The sequence below is a fragment of the Callorhinus ursinus genome, unplaced genomic scaffold, assembly GCF_003265705.2.
Source record: "Callorhinus ursinus isolate GAN/ISIS: 27379988/994484 unplaced genomic scaffold, GSC_fseal_2.0 scaffold1, whole genome shotgun sequence".
Taxonomy (NCBI): domain Eukaryota; kingdom Metazoa; phylum Chordata; class Mammalia; order Carnivora; family Otariidae; genus Callorhinus; species Callorhinus ursinus.
In genome coordinates this window covers 61,321,037-61,346,171 of record NW_027397063.1, presented here as the reverse complement: position 1 = coordinate 61,346,171, position 25,135 = coordinate 61,321,037, and the positions used below count along the sequence as shown (strand labels likewise).

Below are 25,135 nucleotides of genomic sequence, written 5' to 3'. Positions count from 1 at the left end.
TTTAACTCTATGCCACAAATATTAATTTGCTGTAATTTTATTTTCATTCAACTAAAAGTATGTGGGGCTTGAACTCAACAGCTGTGTGAACCAGCCAGGCTCCCCCTTTTAATTTAAGTATAGTTGACATACAGTGTTAGATTAGTTTCAGGTATGCAACATAGTGATTCAACAAATTTATACCTTATGCTAAGCCAACCACAAGTGTAGCTACAATCTGTCACCATACAACACTCTTAGAATACCACTGACTGTATTTCCTATGCTGTACCTTTTATTTCTGTGGCTTATAGATTCCATAACTAGAAGCCTGTATCTCCTCCCACTCCTCTTCACCCATTTTGCCCATCCCTTCACCCCCTTTCCATCTGACAACCATCAGTTTGTTTCCTATATTTATATGTCTGATTCTGCTTTTTGTTTATTTGTTTATTCATTTGTTTTTTTGTTAGATTTCACCATTTTGCTAATGTTATATATTACCTCTACATATATATATTATAAATCTCACAATTACAATTATCCAATTTTAGCTTTAAACAGTTAATGTCTTTAAACAAATAAAAAGAAAATAAATATATGTATAATTGTGTTGAGGGTCTCCAAGACCACGTCAGTTTTAGTGACTTGCTAGAGGACTCACAGTACTTGGCATATGGTTGTACTCAAGCTAAGATTTATTACAGGGAAAGGATACAAAGCATAGTCAGCAAAGAGAAAAGACTCATGGAGCAAAGACTGGAGGAAACCAGGCACAAGCTTACAAGACTCCTCTCCTAGAGGAGTCACATAGGATGTGCTTAATTCCTTCATCTGTAACTTGTAACAAGAACAAAATGTTGTCTGACAGGGAAGCTCATCTGAGCCTATGAGTCCAGGGTTTTTGTATGAGATTGGTTATGTAGGCACAATTTCAGTCCCTAAAATTTCAGACTCTGAGGAGTAAACAAGTATTCAGCATAAACTATATTGTTTCTATTAATACTTTAGGTACAATGAACCTACCTTATTTAGGGAAATTTTATATCAGTGTAGGGAACTGGTTACCAGTCAGGTTCTCAGACCTACAAAAGACTGAATGTTTGTGTCCCCTCCAAAATTTATATGTTGAAATCCTAACTCCCATTGTGTTGGTTAGGAGGTGGGGTCTTTTGTAGGTGATTAGATCATGACAGCAGAGCCATAATGAATGGAATTAATACCCTTATGAAAGAGACCCCAGAGAGCTCCTTTGCCTCTTATGCCAAAGGACATATGGCCTTATGAAACAAGAAGGGGGCCATCACCAGACACTCAAGTCTTCAAACACCTTGATCTTGGACTTACTAGTCTCCAAAATTGTGAGAAATAAATTTCCATGTTTATAAGCCACCCAGTTTATGGTATTCTGTTATAGCAGCCTGAGCTGACTGATAAAAGATCCAAGATACCATCCAGTGTCATTTGCATGTCCATGAAGAACTTCCTTTAGAATGAATGAATGAAGAATTCATTCAAATAGAAAGAATGAAGAACTTCCTTTAGAAGGAAATGAATATAGTGCTGGTGATGAATTCTCTTAATTTTTGTTTGTCTGAAATATATTTATGTCCTCTTCACTTTTGAAGGGTAGTTTCATTGTATATGGGCTTCCTTTAGCACTTTATTTGTTCCATTGTCTTCTGGTCTCCATTTTTTTTTTTTAATTAAAGACTACTTTTTAGAGCAGTTTTAGTTTTACTGAAGAACTGAGAAGAAGGTACAGAGATTTCCCAAATGCCCTGTTTCCCCTCACATGCATAGATTCCCCCATTATCAACATCCCCAACTGGAGTAGTACTTTTGTTACAATTGATTAACCTACACTGGCACATTATAATCACCCAGAATTCATAGTTCACATTACGATTTGCTCTTGATGGGGTACATTTCATGGGTTTGGACACATGTATAATGAAATGTATTCATTAATATAGTATCATACAGGGTATTTTTACTACACTAAAATCCTCTGTGTCCATCTGTTCATCTCTTTTCTCACCTCTACCCCCTGGCAGACACTGATCTTTTTACTATGTCCATAGTTTTCCCTTTCCCAGAATGTCATATATTTGTAATCATACAGTATGTAACTTTTCAGATTGGCTTCTTTCATTTAGTATCCTGTATTTAAGCTTTCTCCATGTCTTTTCATGGCTTGATATTTCATCTTTTGAGCTTTAAATAATATTCCATCATCTGGATGTATCACAGTTTATCTGCTAGCATACTGAGGAACATCTTGATAACTTCTAAGTTGTAGCAGTTATGAATAAGGCTACTATAAATATCTGTGTATAGGTTTTCTGTGTACAGGTTTTCTGTGTACAAACATCTTTGTACATAATTTTTAATTCATTTGAGCAAATAGCGAAGAGCATAGTTGCTCAGTTTTAATGGTAAGAATGTATTTTGTTTTGTAAGAAACTGCCAAGCTGTCTTCCAAAGTGGCTGTACCATTTTGCATTCCCACCCACAATGAATGAGAGTTCCTGTTGCTCCACATCCTTGGCAGCATTTGGTGTTGTCCATGTTCCAGATTTGGGTCATTCTAATAGATGTGTAGTAGTATTTCATTGTTGTTTTAATTTGTATTTCCCTGATGACATATAATATGGAGCATCTTTTCATATGCTTGTTTGCCATCTGTATATCTTTTCTGGTGAAGTGTTTGTACACATCTTTTGCCCAGTTTTTAATTGAACTGTTCATTTTCTTAATGTTGAGTTTTAAGACTTCTTTGTATATTTTGTGTAATAGTCCTTTATCAGATGTGTCTTTTGCAAATATTTTCTCACAGTCTGTGGCTTGTCTTACTCTCTTCATGTTATCTTTCACAGAGCATAAGTTTTTAATTTTAATAAAGTCAGATTTATCAATTATTTCTTAGATCACTCTTTAAGTGTTGTATCTAGAGAGCGAGAGAGAGCACGCATATGCGCCAGTGGGGGGATTGGCAGAAGGTGGAATCTTCAAGCAGACTCCCCACTGAGGCAGAGCCTGTTGCTGGGCTTGATGCTGGGTTCAATCCCACGACCCATGAGATCATGACCTGGGCTGAAACCAAGAGCTGGATGCTTAACTGACTGAGGCACCCAGGCACCCCATTTAGTGTTGTATCTAAAAAGTCATTGCCACACCCAAGCTTGTCTAGGTTTTTTCCTATAATATCTTCTAAGAGTTTTATGTTTTGCACTTTACATTTAGGTGTGTAATCCATCTTGAGTTAGTTTTTGTGAAGGACATAAGGTATGTCTCCAGTTTTTTTTTTTTTTTAATATGGCTGTCCAGTTGTTCCAGTAGCATTTGTTGAAAAGACTTTCTTTGCTCATTGTATTACCTTTGCTTCTTTGTTAAAGATCAGTTGGCTGAAAAAAAAAAAAAAAGATCAGTTGGCTGTATTCACGTGGGCTTACTTTTGGGCTCTCTTTTTTGTTCCATTGATCTATTAGTCTATTTTTTTCCTTTTTTAAAATTTTTAATTGAAGTATAGTTGATGTATAATATTAGTTTTAGGTGTACAACATAGTGAGTTGACAATTATATACATTACAAAATGCTTACCACAATAAATGTAATTACTATCTGTCACTATAAAATGTTTACAATTTTGTTGACTGTATTCCCTATGCTGTACTTTTCATCCCTGTGACTTGTTTATTTTATAACTGTAAATCTGTATCTCTTTATCCCCTTCATCTATTTTGCCTTCTCTACCTCCCTCTCCTCTGGCAACTACCAGTTTGTTCTCTGTATTTATGAGTCTGTTTTTTGGTTTTTGTTTGTTCATTTTTATTTTTTTAGATTCCACATATAAGTAAAATCATGTTGTCTTTCTCTGACTTATTTCACTTAACATAATACACTCTAGGTCTATCTATGTTGTCATGAATGGCAAGATTTCATTCTTTTTTATGGCTGAGTAATATTCCATTGAGTAATACCACATCTTCTTTATCCATTCATCTGTCAACGGACATTTAGGCTCCTTCTATATCGTGGCTATTTTAAATAATGCTGCAATAAATATTTGTCTCTTTTGATCACTGTAGCTTATAGTAAATCTTGAAGTCAGGTAGTGTAAGTCTTCCAACTTTTTTCTTCTCCTTTGACATTGTATTGGCTATTCTTGGTCTTTTGGCTTTCCATATAAACTTTAGAATCAATTTGTTTGGTGTCCACAGTATAACTTCCTGGGATTCTAATTGGGATTGCATTCAGTCTATAGATCAAATTGGGAAGAGCTGACATCCTGACAATATTGAGTCTTCTATCCATGAACATGAAACATCTCTTCATTTATTTAGTTCTTTTATTTTTTTTTCTGGTTAGAATCTCAATTGGCTAATCTATACAACACGCTTTAAATTTTTTTTCAAATCTATTCTTTCTTTCAGGTCATAAATAAGGTTCATCTTAAGGCAAATCATGTTGTAAAAAGAGATATTGATGAACATTTAAGAATCAAGACTGTCTATGATAAAAGTATTGATGAGTAAGTACACCATTATTTTGCCTTTTTAAAATTAAGAATCATAGGGCACCTTTATTATAAAAAATAAAAAAGGTGGGAGGCGCCTGGGTGGCTTAGTTGTTAAGCATCTGCCTTCAGCTCAGGTCATGTGGGATCGAGCCCCTCACCGGGCTCCCGGCTCCACAGGAAGCCTGCTTCTCCCTCTCCCACTCCCCTTGGCTTGTGTTCCCTCTCTCGCTGTGTCTCTCTGTCAAATAAATAAATAAAAATCTTTAAAAAAAAATTAAGAATCAAAGTATTAAAGATATTTTCATCTATTACCTGAAGATCCGTAGATGGAGCTACATGCTAATGCACCTCCAAGATGCAATGAAGCTTGGGGCGTTGGGTGGCTCAGTCATTAAGCGTCTGCCTTCGGCTCAGGTCATGCCTGGGATTGAGCCCTGCATTGGGCTCCCCGCGCAGGGGAGAGCCTGCTTCTCCCTCTCCCACTCTCCCTGCTTGTGTTCCCTCTCTCGCTGTGTCTCTCTCTGTCAAATAAATAAATAAAATCTTAAAAAAAAGATGGAATGAAGCTAAAAATGCTTTTTAGTCTGGAAAGGTGAAAACCATGGGATATGATTAAAATCTATACATCATAAACAGTTTAAACAGAACAAGTATGGATCTACTTGGTTGTGGTCATAACATAACTGGAAGGAACCTCCTCAATAAGTACTTGGAGGAAAAATAAAAGGAAGTACTAATATATACAATAAGAACATTTACAAAATTATTAGCCAGAGGGATGATAGTCTAATCTTTCATTTAGTGTAAGAGGGGTTCAGAAAATAGATAAATTATGAATCTGTAGTCATGTACGAAGAGCTATTAGGAGTGATTGATATCTTTCCCTCTCCTTAATTTCCCAGAAGAATGAGATAACATGATCATGCCTAGCTTTGTGCTTTGCTACAGAGTAAACTCAAATGTTTATTGAGGTAAATTGAGATTTTAGGGGACTGACACTAGATCTGTCCACAAAGCATTCCTTGGGGGTCCTGCCAGATATATTCTGAACAAATGAGACAGTGCTATGCCCATCGTGGCAATTCTTATGTTTTATGTCTTCCTTTTCAGATTGCTCCCTGAGAAAAGATACCTTGTAAAGGTATGTAATAAATACTCATGGCTTGAATTTGATACTTAAAATGGGTGCACTTTATTATATAAACTATACTTCAATAAAGAAAATATATACATGACTGTTTAGTGAATGAATGAATAAAAGGTGTTGGTAATGAACGTATTTATCATTTTCTTCAAAGGCGTCTCTGTGATGCACTCACCAAAACTTTGTCCTTATTTGATGCTAAATTAGTCTTCTCATTTTACAATTTAATAGTAAATCAATCTTCTTGTTTTCTTACTTGTTCTCCTATGTTTTGTGGGAGAAGAACATGCTAAAGATAGGGTGAAGAAGACAGTTTTTGAAATACATTGAGAATACTATTGTCTTATGGAAATACTCATTCCCTGAAGATGGATGTATCTGATTATATGATATGCCAAAGTTGCTTATAGAGGTGCTAACTTCAACAGTTTCTTAGCTGTTAGTCACACATGCACATTAAGCCAATTCATTATGGGTCACAGAAATTGGTGAGATTAAAGTAGATCTTCTAAACATAAGATTTTTTTAACATAAATTACCTTAACATTGGAATCATCTAATTCAGTCCCAAATTTGAAGTAATTTAGATTAGTTGAGATTTATATATTCTAATATTCTTATTAAGTGGAGATAGGGAAGGAATTTTTCACTTAGTTCTCTTTCCCCAAACTCAACTAAGAAAATAAGGAAATTCCTTTGCTCCTAGACTCATTCTCTTGCCACACAACCTTTGACTAACTAGTGTATTGTATTCCAGAATTGTAAAGTTTTCCCCTTTTTTCCCCCTCAGTCATTAATATCCTATGCTTACTTGTTTTAAATATATTTGTCCTTTAACTACAATTCTTTTTTTTTCAACTTTTATTTAGAACAAACTTTTTCCACAAGCTATCTCTTATTTAGAGAAGACTTTCCAGGTTCGTAGACCTTCAGGCAGTATCCTACTTAGCAGGTATGTCACATTCAATACAGGTCATTTTCTTCACTTGTTTAGTACGCTGACCTCCCCATTCTGCCAGTATGACAAATTGCGAAACTCATACTAGAATATTTCATTATGTTTGTCCTTAGAGATCAAACTGCAAGGTATTTAAAAGGAATAAGAAAACACCTGTTAGGTAATCATTCTTTCCCTGATTTTCCATTATGAGGTGACCTGCTAGATCTTTTCCTAGGGTTTAGTTGCCTGTTCCTCATAGCCCCTTCCTCCCTCATGTGTCTACAGTAGAGGCTTATGAATTATTTGGGAGTTTAAAAACCTAGCTTAGGAGAATTTCCCATGAAACTAAAATTCTTTCTTAGTCCACTTTTCTAACAAAAATAGTAATCATTATTAATGAACTAATATAGTAGCTGCTAGGTTTTAAAAATTTTTTTAACTACTGTGAACTATTTTTCTTTTTTTTTTGTAATTAAATTTTGATGTACAAATGAACTGAAGACAACGTACAACAAACCGATACCTACAGAAGGAAAATGATCCCCATAGATACTGTACTGGGGAATTTGCAGAGCATACAAAATGCGGCCCAGTTATAGTGCCTGAGGAGCACCTCCAGGTAATTCACCCTACTCTGTGCATAGTTTTTACTCTTTTTTTTTTTTTAAAGATATTATTTATTTTTTTGAGAGAGAGACACAACAAGAGAGGGAACACAAGCAGGGGATAGTGGAAGAGGGAGAACTGGCCTCGCGGGGAGCTGGATGCAGGGCTCCATCCCAGGAGCCTGGGATCATGACCTGAGCCAAAGGCAGACGCGTAACAACTGAGCCACCCAGGGACTCTGTTTTTACTCTTTAGGATAAACTGAGAGAGGGAGATTGTGAATCTGTGAGTGTCACCAAGGAATTTTTATAGACTTAAGTTCAAAAGCTTCATTTTTCTTTCAAAAGTAATCTTAGCTCATTTTATTCTTTCATTTTTTTTTTCAAATGAATTTGATGATACCTTCTTTCCTTTTTTTTTCTTTTTTCAATTTATCTCTGGGGCTGCTGAACCATTTCAGCTTAGAACTTTATCTTTGTCTTCCAAAACATCTTTTAGCAGGTATATACTCAATATTTTTGAAGGGCAATTTGATATTATCTCTTAAAATAAAAATATGTATGGTATGCTTCAACCCAATTTGGAAGTGTATTCCATAAAAATACTTACAAATCTGCAATATATGTTCAAGGATATTCTTTGCAAAACTATAAATATGCCAATATTAGTATTAAATTATGGTATAATCCTATAGTGGAATACTATGCAGCTGTTAAAGAATGAGGTAGAGCTCTATATACTGACTTGAAAAGATATTTAAGCTCTTAAATGAAAAAAAGTTGGAAATCAGTATGTGTAGTTAGCCTATTTTATTTAAGAATTATAATCAATAATTCAACTTAATAAAACTGAAATAAAAACATAAAAGAATTAAAAAGTATAAGTAGATATACAATAAAAAATTATGAAACCAACTAGTGGTATACACATCCTAAAGAATCTGGAGCCAAATCAAAATATTAATGATTTTCTTTAAGAACTGGAGTGTGGGGGGCTTTTCTTTGGTAAATTATGTATTTTTGTAATGTTCTGATTTTTCATATTAAGCATATACTACTTATCAGTAAAAAAATAAAAATTTTAAATGTGTATATGAGGAAACCAATTTATTATACCTATACATTTGAAAATATGATTATTGCCTTAGCTGTTTTTCTCTATTGAACTGTGTTCTCTGGTTACTTCTGGAAAATGAATATATTACTGAACATTTACTTTGTAACCAAAATTAAGCATATGTTTATATGAAGTTTACTTTGTATTTTTTTTATTAAGTTATATGAAGCTCAGTAAGGCTTTTAGAGGGCTGTATATTGGCACTAATACAACTAACTTACTCAGCTTCCATTTCTTTTCTCAGATTTCTTGGGAGTGTATAAAAGGTTTTAGGGACACGTTTAAAAGTTAAAACAACTTGTTATTACATATCCAGCTCTTTTCCCAAGAAATTTAGAGGCATTTTATAGACATTTTAAGACCCATTCCTTGGGGCACATGGTTGGATCAGTTGAAAGAGCATGAAAATCAATCTCTGGGTCATGAGTTTGAGCCCCTCATTGGGTGTAGAGATTACTTAAAAATAAAATCTTAAAAAAAAAAAAAGACATTTCTTTGCTTTTTTTCTAAGGTATTTTTTGTTTTCAATTCTGTTGGCTTCTCCAAATTCTGCTGCTTCTTGATGGGTTGGGGGGGGTGTCCTGATTTTTTTTTTTTTTTAAATACATGAGTGATCATGGAAAAGGATGTTTAAAAATCACAACTTTTTGTAACACTATTAATAGGTTAAAGTAATGGAACTGAAAAATTATAAATATATATATTAGAGAAACAAGAGTAAACAATGTAATGAAATGGTGATTTCTGGGTTTTTTTCTATATAAAACCATCACTTACACCCCCAAAAAATCACAATTTACTGATTTTTTAATTTGTAATTTGGAGGTTTGAGAGAAGAAGTTCTCTAAAAAGCAGCTGTTACACGGGCCAAAATTTAATTAAAAAACTAAAAATAAGAGTGATGTTGAAGTGACTTTACCCTTTAAACTCATCTTTAAAAGGTAAAGATGACTTTAACTTTTTACTTTGTGTATGTTTGTATTATATGAATTTTTAACAAGATACAGGAATCACTTTATAATAGAAAATACATTTCCATTAGATAAAAAGCTTTTTATTAATTTTGAAATAACTATAGATTCACAACAATGTACAATATATATGTGTATATATACACACAAGAAGGTCCACTGTAATTTTTCACCTACTTTCAAAGTTTAAAAGTTTAAAACCTTTTCTATTCGTCTTTTTTTTGCATCCTGGTTGATTGCCCTTAAAAATAATAAACAATTGATTGTTTTAATTAAGATTATAGATTTATAATCATTTATAAAGTAGGAATTTTGGTAAAATAAATTCAAAACTAGAGGAACTGAGTAGAGGTAGGAATGGATTTTGATAAAAATTGAAGGGTAATAAAAGTTAAATCATACGAATTTAGAATCTGGATTCACTATAAAATAAAAGTCCCTATAGCTAACCTTGTCTCTGGTCTGATTTTCTGTTGCCCGCCATGGGCTCAGCGATGCAGGGTCTGCCGTGGGGGCAAGTGGTCCTGTGTAGCAGTGGGTGTGCAAGACCAAGAGGGCGTCCGGGATGCAGACTTTGTTCTGTATGTTGGTGCTCTGGCCACCGAGAGGTGCAGCCATGAAAACATCATCTCTTATGCAGCCTATTGTCAGCAGGAAGCAAAAATGGACAGGTAAACTTTCCCCCAAGACTTATTTTCCAAGATCTAAAATGGGAACTCTTAAAATGAATCCTAAGTGTTTAGAGTACAGGATGTTTGCATTTTCCAGATTGCCTCCAGTAGTAAGAAACTGTACCCTGCTTGAATGGGGTAGTGGGGATGGTAGGGCTTGCGGGGGTGGAGGAGAGTGTCAGGTGATAGAACTGTTATTCATATGGTAATGTCAGTACCAACTCCAAAGATAAGTCTACTGTAGAGAGAATTTTCTTTGGAAGTAAGTACCTCCCTAAGGAAACAATTTTAACTTTAATTTTAGCACCTCTGTGCTAAATCTGTAAGATGTTAAAAATAACTGTTCATCTAATTGTCATATTATTTGCTATGCCCTTCATTAGATAAATTATTACTTAAAATATTTAGAGGCTCTTTTTTATTTACAAAAGATTTAAAAAAAAAATTCCAAGTGAGGCAGGCTTGAAATGAAATGTTATTTTATATGCAGAAGATTGCCTGTCACATTCCAAACAAGTCAGTCAAAGATATTAGAGATTGCCATGTCTCAGGATAGATTGTAACATTCTCAAATCTAGGAGAGTTAATGTGACCAGTTCATATGTATATTAGGACCACTGCTGAGGTCTTGAACGTTCATCTATCTGTCAAGACTAGCTGACTTTAAAGAGCTGTTTCATTTCTACTGATGTACAGTTCATTTGAGGAAAAAAATGAAATCATTTGTTGAACCAAGTAGGCAATACAAAGGAAACAATGGTATATGTTTACCTAAAGGTGTTAAGGATATGGTCAAAATCAGCATCATGGATTATGAAAAACAGTCTTTTACCATGATGCTATGTAACTGATGATCTGTGAAATCTATCCAAAAATCTTTAAATCTTTAGCTTCTAAATGTTGGGAAAGCTTAGAGTAAAATGATTGAATGTATTACTGAAAAAGAAAGTGCTATATGTTTTTGCATATATATATATACATATATATACTACTGTTTAGTGAAAATACATGTATTAGAGTATTCCTTTTTTTCTGAGAAGTTGTCATTAAATTTATGATATTTTATAATTAATGGTATCTCAGTATCAAGGAAATGTGGTATTTGGAGTGCTAAATGAATGGTTAAGTTATCTCATAAAATGAGATACTTTTTTAATGTAGGTATCTGTGTGAGATATACCTTCATAATAGTAGTGCCATGAAATCATGGTTATCTTAATTTGAACTAAACTGTATGGATTGTGCACACATACATACACACACAATTTCATTTTCAATATACTGTTGAGTGTAAAAGACCATTGTAAAACAGTGTATATAATATGAGTACATATTTGTTTTAAAGTTTATATATGTACTTGAGCTGCTAAGAAGAAAGAATTATTTCTTGTTTCTAAGAAGAATTATTCCTATAAAGTAATAATTAGGATTACCAGCCATTCCAATTTGGCCGGGACTTCCCTTGTTTTAGCACTAAAAATCTCATCCTGGGAAAGCCCTCAGTCCTGGGCAAATCGGGATGGCTGGTTATGCTAAAAATAAAGCACCCCAGATTGTTGATAGCAGTTAATTCTGATAGTGAAATTTAGGGGTAGGTTGTAGGTTGTAAACCAGAATTTTCATGTTTTTCTTTAGACATTTCTACGTTGTTTAGATATATACCCTTTCACAATGAGCTTTTATTTTTTTTTTAAATAAAAGACATATTAAAGTGAACTTTATGTATTAGGAACAGAATGGCTTCCTTGGAAAAGTCGGGAGAGGGATATAAAATCCCATGTTGAGGTGGATCTAGATTAGTTCATCTCCTGTCAGCATCTGACAATGCTGAAAATACCTAAAGTATCTAGTTGTCTTTTGGTGAGAGAATCCAGCATAGGAACCGTCACACAGATGAGAATCCCATAACCCAGAGGTGTGTTTCAGTTTCTTTGCACTGCTATTAATGTTTGTTTAAAGCACTTTTAAGTTTCGGTTCACATTTGATATAAATGAGTAACTAAAAGAGTAAATGTTGTTTGTATCAGTGAATATGGACCTACTCATATATGTCTTCTCATATCTGGGAAGAGAATTTGGTTTCTTCTGATGTTGATGTTGGAAGAAAAAGTATCTTCAGTTCTTTTAATCTTTTAGTTGAAAGAGAAACTTTCCTTCAAAACTGCCATATTAATTCATTCCATGAATATTTGAATGCCTAATGTGTTCAGCCAGCAGACTAGGTGAACAAAATAGACACATGTACCTGCATTACAGAACATACAAATTACTAAGGGAGACAGATACTAAATATACTTACAAATAAATGTGATTTCAAAATGTGATAAATTGGAGGGGGAAAGGGGTGCTGTAACATAAAAGAGAAAAAAGGGGGAAACATAATCTAAATTATGGCAAAGACAGCCTGTTTGAAAGTGAAACTTTAGGTGTAACCTGAACATTGATAAGCTTCAGCCAAATAAAGAGCTTGAGAAAGACTTATGTTAGGAAAAATCCATGTGTGCCTGTTGCTGTTAGAAGCCACTTCTGTGGACACTGGGTTTGAGGATGAGGACTTAAGGAGATGCATTGGAGAGACAGGGCTGTTTTATTTTAAATGCTGAAGGAAGTCCCTGATGGGTTTTAAGCCTGGCAGTGGCATCCATTTTATATTTTAGAGGTCAGTGTGGCAGTGTTCTGGTAAGTGAATTACATTCATGCTTTTTTTAAGTGTAAGTCCGTTCTCAAGTGTGAACAAAGTAGGCCATGTGTTTCTTACTTAAATAAGGCAAATGTTATTTTGGAAAAGGTGATTTACATTTTAAGTGGTAAAATGTTAGGGTAGTGGTGGGAGAAAGGACTTTGGATTTCCTTACTACTGTCTGTTTGCCACAGCTTTTGAAAGACAGGTAGGTGCGTGGTGGAACTGACTGAATTATGCTAGGTGCTAGTCAGCTCTCGGACTCTCAGGTTCTAGGCTCAGAAAGTGATGGAATTGTGTAGATTCTAGAAAGTTTAGACTATGAAAGAAGATGATGGGAAGATAAAAAATATCTCTATGCAAATGAAGGCAATGTTAGGGCAGGAGAAAGGGAATAGCAAGATGGGCATAAGAAGCTTGAGCAACCTGAATGAATTCCTTATTGTCCTATTGTATATTTACCTTCCCTTTCCACCACCCTATAATTATAGTGAAATGCTAAAGTCAAAAATGGATTTTACAAGTAAACCAGTGTTAGAATTTAAGTTTCTCAGTCCATTCTTATGTTTTGATATATATCAACATATTTTATAAATTCACACAGAGGTGCAATTAACTTTATATTAACTTTCCTTTTGTGAGGACAGGTGCTAATGAGCCACACCATAGGAAAACAGAGGTATATGTCTTGAAGGTATATAAGATAGTGAGTTAGATGTTATAGTACAAAATGACATTTGATATTTAGTAAAGACTTTTCTTACCTTTGTCAATGTTTTATAGAAAAGTATAGGTTAGTACTTGAACTTAATATTGCACTGTATGTTAACCAGCTGGAATTTAAATAAAAACTTGGGAAAAAGATAAAAGTATAGGTTAGTAAATATCATAATACATATTTTTCTGGAATATAATAAAAAATTCAATGTCTATTTTAACAGGCCAATAGCAGGATATGCTAACCTGTGTCCAAATATGATCTCTACCCAGCCTCAGGAGTTTATTGGAATGCTGTCCACAGTAAAACATGAGATTATTCATGCCCTGGTAAATTTTGCTGTTAACTCCTCTTCTCTTCTTTGTGCTTTGATTTTTCTGTTTATTATGCTCTCATGTTGATGTATATGTTGAGTTTTGGATTCTTAGATATATGTCAGTAAAACCTAGATGATTAGGCCTCTGCCAATAGAGAATTTTTAATGATTAAAAAAATGGCTAGGTTGAGTTATACTACCTAAATTAATTAAACAAGTAAATTCATTGGGCAAATAGGAGTTTTGAGAAAATGATTACTATTCTCAAAAAAAAAAACTTAGTAATTTAGAAAAATTCACTTTCCTCTAAAGTGATAATTGATAATGCTAATTATAGATCTTTCTTATATTTTACAGAGATCTGATTTCAAAAGACCTCTTGAGCTGCTTAGGCTTTCTAAAATTTAAATATACTGACTGATTCAAAACCTCCCCTTCCTTTTCCCTAACTTATCCAAAATAGTGAACTTTTATGATATGTACAGAAAATTAAATAAAGTTACCTAAGACCCTAGGAAATGTTCTCTTGATGCCATTTATGTATTTAGAAGATAGTAGTAAAATGCAGTAATTGAGAGAGAAGAGATCACACAGATTTAGGTGTAAATCTTCTTAACTTTACCACTGAAAATCTTTGGGATCTTGTGTAAATTATTTAGCCTTTGTAAGCCTCACTTTCATTTGTTAAAATGAAGATAATAGTAGTACATACTAGAGTGGATTTTTTTTTTCTTGGAGATTAAGTAAGATAAAATAGAAGTGCCCTAGCACTATGCTATAAATAATAAGGTATAATAAAATTAGTGGCAATTATTTATTAGTCTTACTTAGTGAGCTGTCATGTATGACCTTGAAAAGCAAGCCTGTCTTTAAATCAGCATTGAATAACTCAGTGAAACTCCAGTGTAACCAGACAGCATTTATGTCCTTGAAGTAAGGGGATTCTAAAATGAATCATCTCTTTGTCTTTTATTTAAAAAATTAAGCTGAACCTGCTAATTGAGGTGAAACACAAGGATCATTCTAAGTAAGATCTAAAACCTATAGGGGCACCTGGGTGGTTCAGTTGTTAAGCGTCTCCCTTGGGCTCAGGTCATGGTTCCAGGGTCCTGGGATCGAGCCCTGCATCGGGTTCCCTGCTCCGCGGAAAGCCTGCTTCTCCCTCTCCCACTCGCCCTGCTTGTGTTGCCTCTCTCGCTGTCTCTCTGTCAAAAAATAAATAAAATCTTTTTCAAAAAATAAAAAATAAAAACTATAGATACTTGATGTTGAGAGAAACAAAGAAAAACAACAGGTTTTAAGTGAACATGAATGCTGAGGTCCCAGGCATGAGATAAATGAGGTTATGAACAGGCAATTCACAGAAGAAAAAATCTAATTGACTGAAAAATGTATAAGAAGGTATTCAGACTTACTTTAGCTGTCAAGGAATCTCAAATTAAAGCTAGATACCACTGGGGCACCTGTGTGGCTTAGTTGTTAAGTGTCTGCCTTTGGCTCAGGTCATGATCCCAGGGTCCTGGGATAGAGCCCCACTGCTCAGCAGGGAGTCTGCTTCTCCCTCTCCCACTCCCCCTGCTTGTGTTCCGTATCTGATAAGGGATTAATATCCAGCATATATCCAGTATATATAGTATGCAGTATACAATAAAAAAACAAGTAATCTGATTTTAAAATGGGCAACGGAGGGGCACCTGGGTGGCTCAGTCGTTAAGTGTCTGCTTTCGACTCAGGGTCATGATCCCAGGGTCCTGGGATCGAGCCCCACATTGGGCTCCCTGCTCAGCAGGAAGCCTACTTCTCCCTCTCCCACTCCCCCTGCTTGTGTTCCCTCTTTCACTGTGTCTCTCTCTGTCAAATACATAAATAAATCTTTTTTTTTTTTTTAAAGCTAGATACCACTGACTGTAAAAGCATGTATGAAAGTTATGCACATTGACTTCAAGGTAGTGGTTACTTCTAGGAATAGAGGGAGGAAAAGGGGGTTAGGTAATGGGGCTTCAGCCATATTTACTCTCCAGTGTTTTATTTTTTTAAAAGTTTGAAGAAAATATGGTAAAACTAACATCTTAAATACCCTTAAAGAAGATACATAAGTTTTGGGGGTTTTTTTGTGTGTGTGTTTTGTTTTTTTGTTTGTTTTACTTTTTGTATATTTGAATTATTTTAAAAATTGTAAAAACCTAAGAAGTTTTAAATATTAGCTTACATCTCAAAAACCATCCTGGATAATGGTAAGAATTGTATGTTTAACAGAGATTCCCCATGAAATTATATATGCTCATAGCTATCAATTACAGTTACCTGTGGTGCTTTGAATACCTAATAAGCCTTCTGAGATGTGTGTTTAGAATAATTTTCAAGCTGATAGAGTGGAAAAAAATGTGTATTTAGAATATTATAAAGGATGAGGCAAGTTATACTATTTTAAGCTTTGACTTCAGTGAATTGTATATTAAGAACTATTCAGATTTTCTTAGCTGACTCAATTAAGTGTCCTTTGCATCTTCAGAGATTAAAAAAGAAGAAATTCAGGAATAAAAGAATAACCTGGATTCCATTAATCATTTTGGCAAGCCTTGAATGACACAGAGGCCCCAGTTGTGTAAGCAAAGAAATTTGCCAAAGAAATTAGTTAATTAAGTGATCATTTGTGATGGTTAATTATTTAGATATGAGCATATTCTCAATGTGCAAAACATACATAAAGAAGTAGTTACAAAAGTGCTTTGTTTTAGTTACTAGATTAGGAAAGACAGCAAGAAAGGAAATCTCACTAATGAAATAGGAGATATCAAATGGCAATCATTTTGTGTGTGTCTCCATTTTCTCGTCTATTTTGGGAGGGGAAGGATAGAGAATGGGAACCTTTATGTGAAGTATCCATTATCTCATTAAAATTGAAGACTTCTTAAAAATAGTATTTAAATTATGACTATAACTATAACAAATTCACATTGCAAAAGAATTGGGGGATATAAGTGATTTTACACATTTACCCTACCATCAGGAGAACTACAGCTAACGTTTTGATATATGTTTCCATTATTTTTTCCTAAGTGTACACACACACACATTTCCAGTCTTGTTAAGTACAGATATATATTAAATGTGGACTTTAGGATCAAAGATTTTGAATTTTTATGAGCGCGCTTAGGAGCCCACTTGATTACCCACCCCCTACTCTAAACTATATTAATTGTTCTCAGTGGTAGCATTCCCTGGAGGCAATTGTACAGCTTATGTAGTGAGTTTGTGTGAAGAGGATAAACTGATAAATACATTCTTAAACACATATATTTCCTTATTTATAGCAGTGCCAAAAGAATGCTGTCATTATTTGGATTTCTTCACTTACTCAAGTAATTGAAATTTAAAATTCATAGGATGGAATACCGCATTTTTGTCCAATTCCAATATATGGCAGATCCCTGTAGAAGTATTGGCTGGGTGCTTTTGTTCTCTTTTGATAGCAGTATGTTATGTGTATAATCAGACTTGATATTTTTCACATTGAGGCATTTTGAACTTTTTTTATAGGGTTTCTCTGCTGGTCTGTTTGCATTTTACCATGATAAAGATGGAAATCCTCTAACTTCAAGATTTGCAGATGGTCTCCCACCTTTTAATTATAGGTATTTGTTATTTTTGTTCTTGTTCTTCTCTTTTAGAAGGGCGCTAAGACTAGAATCTGAGAATCATGGCATGTTAGGTGCCATAAATAATAGTGGCTTTATGGCTAGCTTAAAAAAACTATTAAAACAGGATAGGGCGCCTGGGTGGCTCAGATGGTTGAGCGTCTGCCTTCGGCTCGGGTCATGATCCCGGGGTCCTGGGATCGGGTCCCGCATTGGACTCCCTGCTCCTTGGGAGCCTGCTTCTCCCTCTGCTTCTCTCTCTCTCTCTCTCCCTCTGTCTCTCATGAATAAATAAATAAAATCTTTAAAAAAAAATAAAATAAAACAGGATAGAAGAGATCATTTAGCGTTACCCTTTCATTTTAAAGATGAAGCAGTTAAGATGCAGAAAACTTAAGTGATTTGCCCAAAGAGCTGGGACTCTTCTTGCCAGCAGAGCTCTTTTCTACCACATTGTAACTTGTATTTCCATACAGCATAGTTAGGCCATGGGAAAATGTAGGTTGGTTATATTTTGGTTTATTAATAATTCTTGCCTATCATGGCAATATTTGCATGTGAACTGATACTGTATTTAGTACAGCATATTAGCATCAATCTATAGGTTCAGAGCCTAAAATAAATAATATTAAACACTAAAAAAAATTTATCAAGAATTTTTTATAGCATATCAATCACAGAACTGTTAACTATTTGCATACATTTATATAAGAAACAAATCTCTACATTAAGAGGATATGTCCACAAAAAGACATGCACAAGAATGTTCATGGCAGTTTTGTAATTAATTGCCAAAAAATAGAAACTACCCAAAGATCCATCAATAGAAGAATGGATAAATAAGTTATGATATATTCATATAATTAAAAACTAGGCACTAATAAAGAACATACTATTGTTACATGCAGTAGCATATATGAATATCACAGATATAATGTTGAGCAAAAGAAGTCAATCCATTTTTATGGAATTTAAAAAAGAGCCATGGTAAAAGGAAGATAAGTGGTTTTACTTGAAGGGCCAAGCTGTTAAATGGCATACAGGTTGAGTATAGATTGGGAAAGGGCACAAGGAAAGCTTCCAGGGTTACTGACAGTGTTCCCTATCTTTATCAGATTAGTGGTATATGGATGTGAAATAAACAGTTAAACCTTACACTTAAAGTGTGTTCACTTTGTGTATATTTTGCTTTAATTACAGAGATCTCTATTAAAATAGCTAGAATTAAATACTGAAGCAGATAATATTTTATTCATCATAATATTTTTTAGAGTACATGTGAAGAAACAAATTCTAATTGGAAATAGATATTTTCCTTCTTAGATAGTTTGTGTTCATTTGGTGGTGTAGGAGGGTCTGGTCTTTCCTAAGAATTGTGGTCTTATGGGAAACATTAAGTGGTGAGATAGACATCATCTGCATAGTGATGTAGGTAAGGAGGAGAGAGATAGCCACACATAAGAACTATTGTTAAGCTGATAATTTGCAGTGCTTTCTTGTATTCAGTATATTCCTCAAAAGCAGGAACTCTTACAGTATAAATGGAGATAATAGAATATAGGAAATTCAGTTGATAAACATATGAAGAGTTGAATTTGTCCCTACCTATCTATTTGGAGAAACTATTTGTCTTGAAATGTAGATAGTGAAGAGGATATTGGGAGTTATTAATAAGGTAAAAGCTGTTTATTTTCTTGCTGCCTTTGATCACTATGGGTGGTTAAACATTAATTTGCCATGGAAAAAGATAAAAGGAATTAAACAGTCAGAGGATCATAGGGGAAGGGAGGGAAAACTGAATGGGAAGTCATCAGAGAGGGAAAAAACCATGAAAAACTCTTAACTGTAGGAAACAAACTGAGGGTTGCTGTAGGGGAGGTGGGTAGGGGGATGGGGTAATTGGGTGATGGGCATTAAGGAGGGCACGTGATGTGAAGAGCAGTGGGTGTTACACACAACTGATGAATTATTGAACACTACATCTGAAACTAATGATGTACTATATGTTGGCTAATTGCATCTAAATTAAATAAATAAACTAATAATAACATCTTCAAGGCATGGGTAGATGAACAGATATATGACACAGCAAATAAAACAAAATATTAATTGTAGAATCAAAGTGATGGTTATCAGTTATGCAAGTGTTCTCTTTACAATTCTGTCAACATTGTGTGTGTTTAAAATTTCCATAAAATAATAGTGGGAAAAATAGAGCTTCTTTATATTCTGTTTTATTGGTGAAAATGAGAGATTCATAGGGTTAATGATATAAGTAATCTAGGAAAAAAGCCAGAAAAAAAATAATATGGATTATAGGGAAAGACAAAATTGCTCTCCATTATAATTGATGTCATTATATCCTACCAATGATATATGAATACTTACCTTACCAGTACTGGATAGTATAGATCTTTTTTTTAGGCCAATCTGGTAAAAGATGGTATCTTGTATTTCTAGGACTACTGCTAAGGTTTCAGCCAATTGAATTTTCTCTTTGTATACAGCCTGTGTATGTTTTTTGGCCAATCTTAGGTTATTTTTCCTTTTCTAATGATTTTGTTAGAGTACTTTATAATTTAGGGATATTAATCCTTTTACAAGTTTGTTGCAAATATTTACTCCATTTACTTATTTCATTTATCATATTTTTTCATACAAAAAATTTTAAAATTTTATCATTAAATTCGTTTGTTCTTTCTTCTGTTGCTTAAGAAATTTCTGCCCTCCAGTGATTATAAAAATATTCTCCTAAATGTCTTCTAGTTAATTATTAGTTGAATTTTTTACTTTCATAGCTTTAATTCATTTGGAATTTGTTTTTGCTTCATGTATTTTGGGTTTTTTTTATAAGGTACATATATGTTTATAACTGTTATATCTTCTTGGTGGATTGACCCTTTCATCATTATAAAACGTCCCTCTTTGTCTCTACTAACAATTTTTGTTTTAAAGTCTATTTTGTCTGATATTGGCACAGCCATTCCAGCTTTCTTTTGAGTACTGTTTGCATGGTACATCTGTTTAATTCTTTTACATTCAACCTGTTTGTGTCCTTGAGTCTGAACTGTGTTTCTTATAAACATAGTTGGATTATGCGTTTTTTTTAAAAATGCGTTCTTCCAGTCAACCACATTCTGCCCTCTCTATAGTGGCTGCCAGGTTGCTGGTTTTCATGATTGTGGGCTTTTAGTTTTCAGAGCTGCCACATAACTGGGGAGAGGGCGTGGGAAAATGCCACAAAACTTGCTGTTCTTACTGAATTTCTCCATTTAAAAAAAAAATAAATGCTTTCTTGATTGCTGCAAGTCTTTAATTTCCAAAGTTCTGAAAAAGTTGATTGGGCATTTTGCCACTTTGCTCATTGCAGAGAATTTTCAGAGGTCTGCCATTTTTGCTGACATCTTCCTGAAATTTATTTCCTTATATGAGATGAAATAGGGATTTAACTTTTTTCCTTAATGGATAACCAGTTTTACAGCACAGTTATTAAGTAAATTATACTTTCCCACTAAATTAAAATGTCATTTTTGTTGTTATTTATTAAGTTTCCTTATTATTTGGATATGTCTCTGGACTTGCTTTTGTTTCATCCAATAAATTTGTTAAGAGGAAGTAATTCATTGTCATCTGAACCAAGTATTAGCTATGTGAACTTGAGCAAGTTATTTCATCTCTCCAAACTTCTGTCTCTTTATCTGCAAAATAGTGATGATAATCTCATAAGGTTGAAAAGATTAAATTAGAAAATTTCAAGTACTTTGCAAGGACTTGGTACCTAGTAAACTCAAATATTTTAATTTCATATTGATGTTCATAAACACTTTTACTATTTAAAGTTGTGGTGAACTTGCAAAATGACTGTCTTTTATTCTTTAATTGCAGTCTTGGACTCTATCAGTGGAGTGATAAAGTAGTTCGAAAAGTGGAGAGATTATGGAATGTTCGAGATAATAAGATCATTTCTCACACTGTGTATCTTCTAGTAACACCTCGTGTTGTCGTACGTATTAACCCAACTTCTTCGTTTCCTGACCCATCTTTTCTTTTCCTTTCTTATAGTTCTTTCTTTACTAATCATTATTGTTAAAGAATTTAAGACTAGGGGCACCTGGGTGGCTTAGTTGGTTAAGTGTCTGACTCTTGGTTTCGGCTCAGGTCATGATCTCAGGGTTGTGGGATCGAGCCCTGCATAGGGCTTTGTGCTCAGTGTGGAGTCTGCTTGAGATTCTCTTTCTCTCTGCCCTTTCTCCCAATTGTTCATGCACACTGTCTCTCTCTCTCTAAAATAAATAAATACATCTTTAAAAAAAAACTTAAGATTAAATTTCAGAACCTATAATAAGAAAAATAATATAAAGGCAGTACAATAAAGCTACAAGCCAAGAGAAATCTGAAGAAATTGAGATTTGTCAATAACTTTCATGGCTCCGTTTTACTCACTGCTTTAAGCCAGTGCTCCTGTACTGTCATACCTCTTAGGATCACTAAGGCTGGCAGGCTGGACACTCAGGGAAGAGTTACAGTTTGAGTCCAAAGGCAGTAAGCTGGCAGAATTCCTTCTTGCTTGGACAAAGAGTCTTTGTTCTTTTTAGGCCTTCAACTGGTTGGATGAGGCCTGTCTATATATTTTGGAGATTACCATCTGCTTTAGTTAAAGTAATTTAAATGTTAATCTCATCCAAAAACACTCTTAATTGAAACATTCAGAATAATATTTGATCAAATATCTGGTTACTGTGGCCTAGCCAAGTTGACACGTAAAATTAACCATCCCACCCTCTTATTTTTAAAATAAGCTCTACCCTCAATGTGGGGCTCAAACTCATGACCCTAGGATCAAGAGTCACATGCTCTCCTCACAGCCAGCCAGCACCCCTGCCTTCGGAACTTTGGCACAGCTCTTGGGATATTTCCCATCACTGGAAATTTCTAACCAAAGGACAGAAAAAACCAAATGAGCAAAATTGTATTCTAATGAAGAACTTATTTTTGTTTCAAAGACTATATCTATACTAAGAGCAGTTTATACCTTCATTAAAAACATTGTTGATGTAATAGTTACAAATGGCAATCATGTTAGTCTATAGCCTTTTTGAAACATGTGACTTAAAGCCAAAATCTTCAAATAGAGGAAAAAATATTAGAGAAATAGTAATTTACTAGCAAAGAAGAGTGTAATAGTATCAAAATATTTAATTATATTAAAAACCATATTTTTAAAAGATGTTCTCTCACTTCTTACCAAAGTAACTCTTTAACAGCTACTTTATTATATTAAATTAGATAAAGAATCTGCCATTAGCTTATTGTACTTCTGTAGGGTTTATTTATTTTTTTATGATTCTTAGGATGAAGCACGAAAACATTTTAACTGTCCAATTCTGGAGGGAATGGAACTCGAAAATCAAGGTGGTATGGGCACTGAGCTCAATCATTGGGAAAAGCGGTTATTAGAGGTCAGTTTATTTTTAATTTTACTAGACATATTTTTTCTTTAACAAAAGTAATTCTCTTTTTAATAAAAGTAATTCTTATTCAAGTTATTCAAACAGCATAATGGGTTATAAAGTAAAATTTTTTCTTTTTCTTTTTTTCCTCTTAACAAGCAGTTTCTCAATAAGTTCAGGTCAATAGTGAACTAGAATGAATCTTAACCAGCCTCCTTGATTATTGTTTGTTTGTTAGTTAACTTCTTGCCTCTTTTTAAAACTACAGTGTTTGATGGGCAGCGACTGAAATAAGTCTTCCTCTTTTCCACTCACTTCCCTTCCTTTTCCATAAGGTGGACCCTATGTAAACCTAAAAACATGGTGACTTAAAGTTCCTTTTCCCCTTAGCGCTCCAGATCCGCTTTTAGATGTAATCACTATTTAAGTTCTTTGTATCTCCTTCCAGAAATATTATATATATGTAGAGATACACATGCCAACACAGTTTGTTTTTTTAATGGATTCATACATTTGTGCAACTATTCTCCATGTAATGTATCTTAGACATCTTTCCAAGCCGTACAGTGCTCCTGCTATAATGCAATGTATGCTTTCCTAAAAAACCTCTTTCTTCAAAATTGAACACTAAAAATAACAAGACTTGGGGGCGCCTGGCTGGCTCAGTTGGTTAAGTGTCTGCCTTCTGCTCCGGTCATGATCCCAGGGTCCTAGGATCGAGCCCCGTGTTGGGCTCTCTGCTCAGCGGAGAGCCTGCTTCTCCTTCTCCCGCTCCCCCTGCTTGTGCTCTCTCTCTCTCTGTCAAATAAAAAAATATATAAAATATTTTTTTAAATAAGTAAAAATAACAAGACTCATGGAAAAAACAAATAATATACCACTAAGAAAAGTAGTAAGTCAGAATAAAAGTACTAGCTCAGTTTTAAACATATCTCCAGTAAATAAGCTCCTATATTTACTATAATATTTCTTTACCTTAAACAACAACAAAAAGCAATGATAGTTGGAAGGGAGACTATAAATTGAGTAATGGGGGCAAGAGTAAAATGTACAAAATTAGAGGGAGTCATGCAATAATCACTTTTAAAACAGAGCCCCTGGCCATATTGAACCAAGTGGAAGAATGTGGAGCGAACGGGCATCATGCACAGTACAGCATTCCTCTGTTGCTGTGTGTAGCTGTCCTAATGTACTTTATATTTAGCTGCTATTGCTCCATTGCACAAAATATGAAAATCCAAGGACAAGTTATTATAAACCAACATAATTTAACAGCTACATAGTATTATATGAATGTAATAATAGTCCTGTGTTAATGAACAACTATGTTTTAAATTTTTTATTTTATTTTACTTTATTTTTATTTTATTTCTAAGATTTTATTTTTAAGTAATCTCTACCCCCAACATGGCACTTAAAACTCTGAGATCAAGAGTTGCACGCTCTACTGACTGAGCCAGCCAGGTGCCCCTAAATTTTTTATTTTAAAAATGTTGTGATAGGGGGCACCTGGGTGGCTCAGTTGGTTAAACGACTGCCTTCAGCTCAGGTCATGATCCTGGAGTCCTGGGATCGAGTCCCACATGGGGCTCCCTGCTCAGCGGGGAGTCTGCTTCTCCCTCTGACCCTCTTCCCTCTCGTGCTCTCTATCTCTCATTCTCTCTCTCTCAAATAAATAAATAAAATCTTAAAAAAAAAATGTTGTGAAAGGGCACCTGGGTGGCTCAGTCAGTTAAACATCTGCCTTCAGCTCAGGTCATGATCTCAGGGTCCTGGGATCAAGTCCCGTGTTGGGCTCTCTGCTCAGTGGGGAGTCTGCTTCTTCCTCTCCTTCTGCCCCTCCCCCCTCTCGTGCTCTCTCTCGCACTTTCTCTCAAATAAATAAAATCATTAAAAAATAATAAAAATTAAAATGTTGTGATGAGGAATTTATTTATATCTGTGATCCCTTTCAGGAGTAGCATTCCAGTGGGTATTCTTAAGTTCAACTAAACAAGCACTCAAGTTCACAAGACCTAACAGGCCACATTGAAAAAGGATTCACTTGGAAGGATACAAGAAAGAACGTGCAGCATGGCAGTATGGTTGAAGTGAGGCATTTCCCTTGTGCTCCACACAGCAGATTAGAGGCATCCATGCCTCTCCCCTACCCCACTCCAGGTCAAATACAGGAGCATAAGGCCATAACAGAAGGGCATAAGAACCAGCCTGGCTTAGAAGTACTATGTTCCAAATAAGAACTAATATATGTTTTTTTTTTAACAGTTCCATAGACATAACTTCCAGATCTCTGTAAGGGAATCCCCATAAGAGTCAGTGCACATGGGGAGGTTCCAAACTATGGCTTACAAAAGAGTAAAATTAATGCTTGTGCTGACTGTTCT

General features: G+C 34.5%; 1 protein-coding gene across 6 annotated transcripts in view; it reads left to right on the top strand.

Moving 5' to 3' along the window:
* LMLN (leishmanolysin like peptidase) overlaps positions 1-25,135 on the top strand; it is a 114,813-nt gene that overhangs the window by 6,227 nt on the left and 83,451 nt on the right. For 5 of the 6 annotated variants that reach the window (XM_073894757.1, XM_073894770.1, XM_025875662.2 and 2 more), the window contains exons 2-10: positions 4,416-4,513; positions 5,612-5,642; positions 6,515-6,597; positions 7,087-7,204; positions 9,771-9,949; positions 13,571-13,676; positions 17,204-17,298; positions 21,187-21,304; positions 22,653-22,760. In XM_073894757.1, the coding sequence (XP_073750858.1) occupies positions 4,416-4,513; positions 5,612-5,642; positions 6,515-6,597; positions 7,087-7,204; positions 9,771-9,949; positions 13,571-13,676; positions 17,204-17,298; positions 21,187-21,304; positions 22,653-22,760 (936 nt within the window). The remainder of the gene's footprint in view (positions 1-4,415; positions 4,514-5,611; positions 5,643-6,514; positions 6,598-7,086; positions 7,205-9,770; positions 9,950-13,570; positions 13,677-17,203; positions 17,299-21,186; positions 21,305-22,652; positions 22,761-25,135) is intronic. The other variant, XM_073894776.1, reaches the window with a different exon arrangement.